At 43.2% G+C, this 11,405-nt stretch overlaps 1 protein-coding gene across 1 annotated transcript in view; it reads left to right on the top strand.

The window, feature by feature from the left end:
• The first annotated feature begins 2,267 nt into the window (after window positions 1-2,267).
• The window catches only part of LOC120944028 (myosin-IIIb-like), a 62,313-nt gene continuing 53,175 nt past the window's right edge, over window positions 2,268-11,405 (top strand). The window contains exons 1-2 of the mRNA XM_040357778.1: window positions 2,268-2,451; window positions 10,529-10,663. Of these exons, the coding sequence (XP_040213712.1) occupies window positions 2,305-2,451; window positions 10,529-10,663 (282 nt within the window). The 5' untranslated portion in view covers window positions 2,268-2,304. The remainder of the gene's footprint in view (window positions 2,452-10,528; window positions 10,664-11,405) is intronic.

The following is an 11,405-nucleotide window of genomic DNA, read 5'->3' as shown; positions in this document are numbered from 1 at the left end:
GGTCTTATACACAGAAATGAACTGAGCACAGCAAACTTGCAGTTGATAGACATGCAGAGTGGTTCAATGACAGTCCAGGTACACGGCAGGTAAGGTTCAGAACAGTCAGGTTCAAACCCTTAGTCAAAAAGGCAGGCAGAGTTCAGAGAATAGTCCAAGTTCCAATCCTAGGTCATAAACAAGGGAATCCAAACTCCCAGGCAGGGCAGACAATGGGAGTTTGGAGCAAGTGTTACAAACACTATCATAAGCATGAGACTGCAGGCTTGGCTGGCTTATATCAGATTTGGTCTCCGCCCAGAGACTGGCTACATCAATCACTTTGCAGGTGGACAGGCAGACAGGGAGAATGCATGAGCAGGAGCGCTACACTCTCCTGACAAATTAACTCTGAAAGTGTTTTGTTATATTTGTTTAGAACAGCCTTTCTCAACCTTTTTAACATGGAAAAACCCTTGAAATTACTTTCTGGGCTAATGAAGCACAAACCTCAAGAGTTTCAATTTGTATGCAATCAGGCCGGCCCTTGCACTACATGGTTTTGAAGAGAAAAACCTGCAGGAAAACTGATAGAGCTAGATTCACGTACCTGGGCACATCTTTTGGCCGGCGTAGCGCATCTCATATGCGATACGCCGGCGTAAAACAGGGAGCCCAGAACAATATTCTCAAAGGAGTCGCGCCGTACGTTGCGCCGGCGTAGTGTAAATAGGCCTGGCGTAAGCCGGCCTAATTCAAAGTAGGCAGGTAGTGGGCGTGCTTCATTTAAATTAACCGTGACCCCATGTAAATGAGCGGCCGATCGAACGACGCATGCTCAGAATCACATCGAATATACGCCCAAACATACGACGCCTCAATGAACGTAACCTACGCACAGCCCCATTCACGTACGACTTACGTAAACGACGTAAAATACAACGCTGTTCCGACGTCCATACCTTTGCATGGGCTGCGCCTCATATAGCAGGGGTAACTTTACGCCGGACATACGTCTTGCGTATCGGGCGCAAGTACGTATCGGGCGCAAGTACGTGAATCGGCATATCTAGCTCTTTTGCATATTAACGCGTAAATCTACGGAAGCGCCCCTAGCGGCCAGCGTAAATATGCACCCAAGATACGACGGCGTAAGAGACTTACATCGGTCGTATCTTGGACAAATTCAGGCGTATATGATTCTTTGAATCAGACGCATACATACGACGGCTCACATTCTTACGACGGCGTATCAGTAGATACGTCGGCGTAAGTCATTTGTGAATCTAGCTCATAGAGTGTATGGGGCTTTACAGATAGCAATAAATATCTTTGGCGTCAGTGAAAAGGCGGGAGTTGCTCATTGCTCTAGAAACCCCTAGCATTCTCTGGAAGAACCGTATGGTTCCATGGAACTCTGCACGCTTCCTGTGCTATACCAAAGAGCCTATTTAGTTCTCCCAGTCCTTAGTACAGACACCTGTATTTTGCAGAGATCTGAGAGTTGGAATGGTCGAGTAGTTTAGCAAAAGGACACTAGGAAGGGTTGACAACACTTACTCACAAAAAAGCTCTGTGGTTTTGTTGTGTACCAGGGGCCATGTGATGGGTTGCATGTCCTTTAAGTGTACAGCTAATCAAGTGGTGGGGGAGCACATTCCTGCTCCATAATAAGGTGGTCCACTAGACCTACCAGGGCATGGTATCTTCCTTGGGGTATCCCTTGGAACCTGTCACTGCACAAGCACACCCTGGGAGGTTTTTAGCCTGGCTCAACCAGGAGCCTCTAAGTAGTCCATCCCATAGTAGTATGAGTAACATACTTTCTCAAAGACCATTATCCCACTGCAAGGTCTACCTTTTTTTTGTTCATAAAGGTGTGTTTCATAAATTAACTCTTTGCCAGCAGTGGAGTCTTCACATGACAACCCTGAGCACTACTTCCCAAGATGCTCCAAAAGTGATAAAGTGGGGGCAGTGCATGCTATAAATTCTGCAGGGTGCCCAAACATTTGCAGACGCCATTTTTTTGTTTTCTGTAATTTTGAAAGTGTAAATGATGGAAATAAAATCTTTTTTTGACCGATTATAAGAATGTCTAATCTGTAATTCGATGTCTTTTGGAGATTTTTCCATCTTTCCTTGGCTTCGTTATGCACATTAATACAAATTTTTACCTGGGGTGCCCAAACTTTCGATCCCCACTGTATTTACCTTTAAAAAGTACTTGTGAGGATAGAGCCTAGTCTTTAATATAAGTGTATTAAAAAATATGCTCTTGCTTTCAGGAAGTCACTGTTTGGACTGTTCCCTTATAATCCAAATATGATTGGACTAGAATCACTTGCCGACCCCTCAGACACCTGGGAAATTATTGACACCATTGGAAAAGGTACTTACGGAAAGGTTTACAAAGTCAATAACAAGAAAGATGGCAGTCTGGCTGCTGTGAAGATCTTGGATCCGATAAGTGTAAGTTTACACCATTTATCTTTATCTGGACATTATACTGTATTTATCTATGTTACATTATTGTTATACAGATAACGTTAAGAGTAAGAATAAACATAATGTGTAATACGATGACCACTAACAACTATGTGGAAGATGATTTATTTATTTATATTGTCTTTAATTTAACTTTATTTTTTCAGTTCATAAATGCACACACATACATAATTCAAAGCCTTTTTCTAAACCAGAACCCTTCTGGATTGGCCAGAAGGGTTCTGGTGGCTTCCAAACCTATGCAAGCACTGCATGGCTTTCTAACTAGAAAGCCCAGCATGCTCTGCAAACTAATATATTTTTTTATTGTTTCAAGAAGAAGTTTTTTAAATAAATAAACAATTTCTGAGCCGGCAAACCATAAAAATTATGTGACATGTCAGTTAACAGTGATTGACAATTATACTTTTTAGCAAACAAGCACAGTGTGGTAAAGTGACACAGCGGTAAACAGAGGTAAGGCATGCAATGCATTACAGTGGCCTTTGCAACACTAGGTCAATAATGGAAAGACCAGGAATATTTAACCAACCCTCCCATACCTTCTCAAATTTGGCAGGGCAGCCACAATGTGCATGGATTACGGTGCAAGTGTATCCCATATGATGTATCCATTCCTTGGAAGTTGGAGGGTACTTCTAGATAAGTTTACAATCTTGGAATAAGGCCTTTGATACAGTCTCTCTAATATGATCTTGTGAAGCCATTCCATCCAATATACCTAAAATACACTGCCTAGTGCCTAATGAAACAGCAGAAGGCTCAGTTGATTGAGTCAACAATTGGGGTCCAATATCTATGAATTTTAGGACACCTCCAAAGCATGCGGATTAGTTCTCCATGATCTCTACGACACGTACTACAAAGAGGATCTAGTAATAAACTGATTTTATATAGCTTAGAATGGGTGTAGTTAAACCAATAATGTTAAATAGTGAAAACCATCAGTCTATAAACATTTACATTTTCCAAATAAAGTTAAAATAAAATTGACCAAAATCCATTATACTTTTTTTATAAAAAGTTATTTTATACACTGAAGGTGAAAAATGGATTTTACTATTTCACCAAGGGGGCTCAATAATAGGTTTGGTTTAACCCCCACTCCCCTATGTTGTCAAACCGGATGTGCCATTCTGTTTACTGTTTGTGTACAGTGCCTCCCCAGAAATCGTATTTCCTTCTCATGTAATAGACAGCCTGGGCCAGATTCACAAAGGATTTCCAGATACGCCATCGTAAGTCCGAATGTGAGGCGTCGTATCTCGGCGCCTGATTCAAAGAATCAGATACGCCAGAATTTGTCCAAGATACGACTGACGTAAGTCTCTTACGCCCTTGTATCTTGGGTGCATATTTACGCTGGCCGCTAGGGGCGCTTCCGTAGTTTTCCGCGTAGAATATGCAAATGAGCTAGATACGCTGATTCAGAAACGTACTTGCGCCCGTCGGATTTAGCTACGTCATTTACGTAAGGCGTCGATCCGGCGTAACTTTACCCCACATAAAGCAGGGGTATATCATGTTAAGGTATGGACGTCGGAAACGTCGGAACAGCATCGTATTTTACGTTGTTTGCGTAAGTCGTACGTGAATGGGGCTGGGCGTATGTTACGTTCACGTCGACAAAGCATTGAGCCGACATATCTTAGGGAGTATTTGCGACGTGACTCTGAGCATCCACGCGCATGCGCCGTTCGATCAGCCCCTCATTTGCATGGGGTCACGGCTCATTTTAATACAACACGCCGACCTCCTTCCAAATTTGAATTAGGCGGGCTTACGCCGGCCCATTTACGCAAGTTCTTTCTGAATACGGTACTCGCCTCTCTAAGTTACGGCGGCGTAGCGCATATGAGATCAGGGATGGACTGGCCATTGGGACTACCGGGAGTTTCCCGGTGGGCCGATGGCTCAGTGGGCTGGCTTCAGTGACAGCGGATCGCCGCCCCCCTCCACTCCTTTGTCTCTCCCTCCCCGCAGCGCTCACCTCCTCTCCCTCCCCGCAGCGCTCACCTGGGGGGCAACAGAGAAGCAGGGGGAGGACCAAAGGAGCAGGGGGGACGACAGAGGAGCATGGGGGGACCAGAAGGAGCACGGGGGAGGGGACATACAGCTGACTCCACAGCTATCACCTGGGAGTTTCTCACTTCTGCCTATTCTTGTCCCATTGGGGGGGGCACTGAACTGATTCTTTGCCCTGGATGAAATAATGTCTAGCTTCCCCACTGGTACTGCCTATACCTGGTACCAGTACCAGCCGTTCTACTCTAATAAAGTAGAACGGCTAGTGGCTAGTGAAGGGGGAGAGGGGCCGGGGGGGGACGGGAGTTGTCCGGCCGCCATGGGAGAGACCTGTCAAAGTGGGCCGGTCTGGATGGAATCCAGGGCCAAATTTTTGTCCCAGTCCAGCCCTGTATGAGATGCGCTACGCCCGCCGAAAATTATGCAGATCTTAATGAATCTGCCCCCCTGTTTTCCCAGAAGCCTGGTAAAGGGTTAAAATCCAATTTACAAAAATGACCGGCAAATGGAGTTTTATTTTTGGCAAGATTTGCTATGCAAATAATTTACAATTTGACTTTCAATGTAGACAGTGTGGGAATTAGCAATATATGTGGTTTTATGATGCATTTTTTTGTTTCCAGATTTGGATCTTTTACTTTGAAAAAATTAGAAAAGGGCAAACAGAAAAAAGGAAATATATTTAAAAATGAATTTCCATATGTGCTTCTGAATTGAGATGTCAACAAATTAATTTCAAATTATATTCTAGATACGCATCATTAAACCCAGCTAACGCCAGAGTGACTTCAATTTATTAGAAAAATAATCTGTTTCATTTCACATCTTTTAATTAAATTGCTTTTTGAAGATACATTCCTTCTGCATTTTTAAACAAATTGCTGTAATATTTAGACTATTTGGGGTTTTATAATGTTACATAATGCACAATCACCACTAAAGAGAATAAAAATAGGCTATGTGTAAATGGCTACATGATGACATGTCCTGTTTCCATCTAAATGGAGATAAATAGACCAGAGCAAAGGATACAATGCCATATGTATGTGGAAAGGCTTGTCATAGAGCCAGGAAAGCAAGAAATCTGTAAGAACATTCAAGGAAAAATGACAGCAAAGGCTAATTCTGTTGTAAGTGGGAAAAGAAATCGGTTCAATACCTTTCAAAGTGAATAAAGGGTATGCCGGGCAAAGCAAATGGTTCACTTTAACCACTTCAGCCCCTGAAAGATTTACTCCCTTAATGACCAGGCCCTTTTGTGCAATATGGGATTGCGTCGCTTTAACTGACAATTGCACGGTCATGTGACACTGTACCCAAACAAAATTGATGTCCTCTTTTTCCCACAAATAGAGCTTTCTTTTGGTGGTATTTGATTACCTCTGCAGTTTTTATTTTTTGCGCTATAAAAAAAAAAGCGTCAATTTTGAAAAAAAAACAAATTATTTACTTTCTGCTATAATACATATCCCAAAAAATATAAAAAAAATATAAAATATATATAAAATATAAAAAAATGAATTAATTCATCAGTTTAGGCCGATATATATTCATCTACGTATTTTCCGTATACTGATTGGTTTGCGCAAAAGTTATTGTGCCTCCTTTTTTTTATTGTTTTTACTCGTAATGGCGGAGATCTGCGATTTTTAGTGGGACTGTGACATTGCGGTGGACAAATCTGACTTTTTGTGGACCAATTACATTATTGCATTGATCAGTACTATAAAAATGCACTGGTCAATGTAAAATGACACTGGCAGGGAAGGGGTTAACACTAGGGGCGATCAAGGGATTAAGTGTGTTCCCTGGGTGTGTTCGAATTGTAGGGGGGATAGGCTCACTGGGACATGACAGAGATCACTGTTCCCGATCACTGGCAACAGAAGATCTCTGACATGTCATTAGGCAGAACGGGGAATCGCCTAGTTCCCCGTTCCGCCTCTGTACACAGCGACCGCGGGTCGTCAGCAGACATCATTATGCTTAAAGGGGAGGTTCACCCTAAAAACTACTTTTTCTTATTACACTGGCCCCCCACATTACAATACGATTAAGGCTATTTTTTTTTTTTTTTGATGCTGTACATACCTTTGTACAGCATATTCACCCGTGGCTTCCGGGTTGCGAGTCCCGCGGGAGTGGGCGTTTGGCGAAAGGAGCCGAACGGCGAGTCGGCGCTATACTGCGCATGCGCATCGCCGTTCGGCTCCTTTCGCCAATCGTGACGCGGCTTACGCGACGGGGGGAGCTCGTTTTTGGTCAAAACGTCAATCACAGACATGTTAGGAACGCCCACTCCCGCGGGACTCGCAACCCGGAAGCCACGGGTGAATATGCTGTACAAAGGTATGTACAGCATCAAAAAAAACTAATAGCCTTAATCGTATTGTAATGTGGGGGGCCAGTGTAATAAGAAAAAGTAGTTTTTAGGGTGAACCACCCCTTTAAGGAAGTGAATAGTAAAGCTAACTAATGTAGTTGCAGCACTCACCTCGGTAGGGGTGTGTGGATTTTTTCAATGGGGTCTCCTTTCCGTCCCAGTGGTGACCTGCCCTGTAGCTGCAGCCAGTACTACACCAACCCACAGATAGCGCCGACAGAAAGTACTTTCAATCTTCTTACTGCAATTTCTTTGGCTTGATTGTCTAGGGAAGAGAGGGTTAGGGGTACATCACATGCAAAAACAGAAGCAAATTCTCTTCAGATCCAGATAGGTAGCTATCTTCCAGTTTCTTATGCCTCTGACACAGGCCAGCTTAGATTCTTCAATTGGAACTCAGACCCTCCTATTCTTTGCAGCCAAGAAAGCTGCCACATTAGCTTCTGCTTGATCTGCAGGTGCTGCATATGTGATAACACCAGCCATTCGATAACAGTTTGGATGAAAGCACAAGCAACTGTAATCATTATCAGCATGCCTTGAATGTACGGTAAGTGATTTGGGAAAAAGTTGAAACAATGGGGCAGATCCACATACAATTAGATGGGCGCAGCGTATGTGAGATACGCTACGCCGCTGTAACTTACTTTTGGCAGCTTTGAATCCACAAAGAATTTGCGCCGTAAGTTACGGCGGCGTAGTCTATCTCTGGCGGCGTAAGGGCGCGGAATTCAAATCGGCGATTAGGGGGCATGTTTCATTTAAATGAAGCGCGTCCCCGCACGGAATGAACTGCGCATGCGCCGTCCCTAAATTTCCCGCCATGCATTGCGCTAAATGACGTCGCAAGGACGTCATTTTTTTTAACATAGACGTGACTTACGTACATTCCGATTCACGGACGACTTACGCAAAAAAAAAAAAAATTCAAAATAAACGCGGGAACGACGGCCATACTTAACATGGCAAGTCTAACTATACGCGACGAAATACCAGCTTTAATTATACGCCGGAAAAAGCCGACTAGAGAGGCCGTAAAAAAATGCGACGGCCGCTCGTACGTTCGTGGATCGTCGGAAATAGCTAATTTGCATACCCGACTCGGAAAACGACGTGAACGCCACCCAGCGGACACCAAAGAATTGCATCTTAGATCCGAAGGCGTACGAAGACGTACACCTGTCGGATCTAACCCAGAAGCCATCGTATCTTGTTTTGAGGATTCAAAACAACGATACGACATGGGAAATTTGAAAGTACGCCGGCGTATCAGTAGATACACCGGCGTACTCGCTCTGTGGATCTGCCCCAATGGGTTTAATTCTACTGTAGGTTCTTTTGACCTCTGCCACATGTCAGCTTTAGATTCTTTAGTCCTTTGCCACAGGCCAGCTTGGATTTTTTAGGTCCAGATGGGCAACTAAGAGAACAAAACCCTTCTTCCCTCTGGCTTCCTCCACCAGGCAGCAACCTGAGAGTCAAGGACCTCTATGCATCTATATCCTCCCCAAACGAAAGCCTGGGAGGGAAGGACTTGACCCCTCTACACAGACACTCTCATCTGGCTAAGCCTGGGAGGAAAGAACCTTTATAGAAGGTCACTCCATACAGTATATGTGTCCTCTTCTTCAGGATTGGCCAAGGCACAGTACATATTCTAACCCAATACATACCTCCTCTCTGTTATTACAAGAGAACACTCAACAACAGCAGGCAGAAGCAATCAATGCCCTCCGCTGGATCCTGGTATGGACAATAGGTCAACATAAAGCTTATTAATTCATGTTAAAGCAGTATGCTTAACCACTTAAGGACCCCCTACTGACGATATACGTCAGCAGAATGGCACGGCTGGGCACAATCATGTACCTGTACGTGTCTGTTTAAGGCCCAGCCGTGGGGTCGCGAGCGCTGAAGAACGGGGAGAGGTATGAGTGTAAACACATCTTCCCCATTCTTCATTGTGGCAGTGGCAGTGATCGTCTGTTCCCTGATATAGGGAAAGACGATCAGTGACGTCACACGTCCAGCCCCTCCCCCCTACAGTAAGAAACACATATGAGGTCACACTTAACCCCTACAGTGCCTCCTAGTGGTTAACTCCTAAACTGCAATTGTAATTTTCACAGTAATCAGTGCATTTTTATAGCACTTTTTGCTGTGAAAATTACAATGGTCCTAAAAATGTGAAGAAGTCACGAGAAGTGACGAATGCGCGTATGAGTATAACATAGAGCCCATAAGAGGTACCGGAGGTGACGTCGGCGAACGCCCTGTTTTTATATGCCTGTTTTTTATCACTACAATGTGAGTACCCAGTGTATTATCTTGTTTGAATAAATCCTTTTTTTAAACGATACTGCACTATTGGCACTTTTATCTCCCTGGGTGCGAGTCACTGTCACTGGTTGGACGTGACTACCGAGAGGGATCTATTTTTCCAATTACAGCCCTTTTGGATGATACCGTATTTGGATTTGACCAGAAAAGTGTACCTGGGTTTTTACGCCGTTACCTTACAGCAGTAAGGTAAGGGGACATCCTCACTTACTCTGAAGTAAACACCGGGAATTAACCTTGTTTCATGTCACTTTGGCATTTACACCAGCACTTTTATTTTGGATTTTCTCCTGCTGTTATGGTTACAGCTTTCTGCTGTATGGACATTTAATTTAGTGTTATTGCAGTCACCGCTGTGTGTTGTAGTTTGCACGCTGTACACCCTATTGTGTATGAGTACATTTGGTACCATTATATTGCACTTTATGACACTTGCACTGTCACTTTGTACTACTTCATTATTTGACAGCTAGCCTTGGCTGCACTGTAGCACGTTTACTTTGATGTTATTCACTTGTTATGGCATATTATTATCATTTTTACTGTGATTGTGATTATTAGTCAGACCTTATCTTTCCATATATTAGGATCTGCCATATTTCCTTTGCACATTATCCCACTCCCCACTCACAGCGCAGCACTACCCCCCTATTCTCTATTTGCTCCTGGTTTGATACACCATACAGTGCAGCAGCTGTACCCCTCCCCTTTTCCCCATTCCCCCACTCTTGTGGTAAGCGCGGTAATACTCACTCCATCACAAAAAGTAAAAAATATTGATTTTTTTTCAAAATTGTCGCTCTGTTTTTGTTTATAGCGCAAAAAATAAAAACCGCAGAGGTGATCAAATACCACCAAAAGAAAGCTTGACCGCGCAATTGTCAGTTAAAGCGACGCAGTCCCGAATCGCAAAAAGGGGCAAGGTCCTTAACCTGCATATCGGTCCGGGTCTTAAGTGGTTAAGTGGGTGGAGCCAGGATGAAGGACATCTTCTTTATGGTCCCAGAATCCATCTAGCAGTGATCTTACCTAACTGAACTCCCATCTCTACAAGAGAAGTATAATAACTAGCTGGGCAAACATATTTATGTCCGCAGTAGAAACTCCTGGAAGCCAGGAAAATAAAAACCCAGCCAGTTGCATCTCTGTTGGGATCTAAAAATGTCAGACGCAACTGCCACTTGGTCAAGTTGGGATCAACAAGAAAATGTGAAAATAATCTACATGTTAATATTACTGTAACATTGATGGTTCTTCTGAAAGCTTGAATAATCTTGTATATTTTCTCTTTAGGATGTTGATGAGGAGATTGAGGCAGAATATAACATACTGCATTCACTTCCAAATCACCCAAATGTGGTCATGTTTTATGGAATGTATTATAAAGCTGATCAGTATGTTGGAGGACAACTTTGGCTTGTTCTAGAGGTATGTGAAAACTGAATATGCAGTACCTTATTTTAACAGCTAAATATATATTCGAAACATGTATTATACTTTTCAAGACCTTCGATTCAGGAGACTATGGGGGTTATTTACTAAAGGTAAGTCCACTTTGCACTACAAGTGCAAACTACAAGTGCAACGTACACTTGAAATTGCACTGGAAGTGCAGTCCCTGTAGATCCGAGGGGGACATGCAAGGAAAATAAAAAACAGCATTTAAGCTTGCACATGATTGGATGATAAAATCATCAGAGCTTTCCCTCATTTCACATCTACTCCTCAGATTTACAGCGACTGCACTTCCAAGTGCACTTTCAGTGCAATTTCAAGTGCACTTTGCACTTGTACTTTGCGCTTGTAATGCAAAGTGGATTTGCCTTTGGTAAATAACCCTTTCTGTGTCACTTACCTAGTCTCTGTTTGCTCTTTGGATTACAAGTGAACATCACCACTTTAGTGGTGTACACCACAAACCTTTTACCACCTAACATAGCCTTTCCACTATTTCAATTTTTTGTCTGTGGCAGCGCTGGATATTATATTTGAGTGTATTGTGTCCTAGTGAATTAGGAACTTAACCAAATTATAGAGGTTTTAGGGGTATATTTTAATGTGTAGCAGTCGGGTGCGGGAGCATTAAACATACCGTATTTATCGGCGTATACCGCGCACTTTTTTCCCCTTAAAATAAGGGGAAAATCGTGGGTGCGCGATATACGCTGAT

Source organism: Rana temporaria, chromosome 6 (genome assembly GCF_905171775.1).
Source record: "Rana temporaria chromosome 6, aRanTem1.1, whole genome shotgun sequence".
NCBI lineage: Eukaryota > Metazoa > Chordata > Amphibia > Anura > Ranidae > Rana > Rana temporaria.
This window is presented reverse-complemented; position numbering and strand designations above follow the sequence as displayed.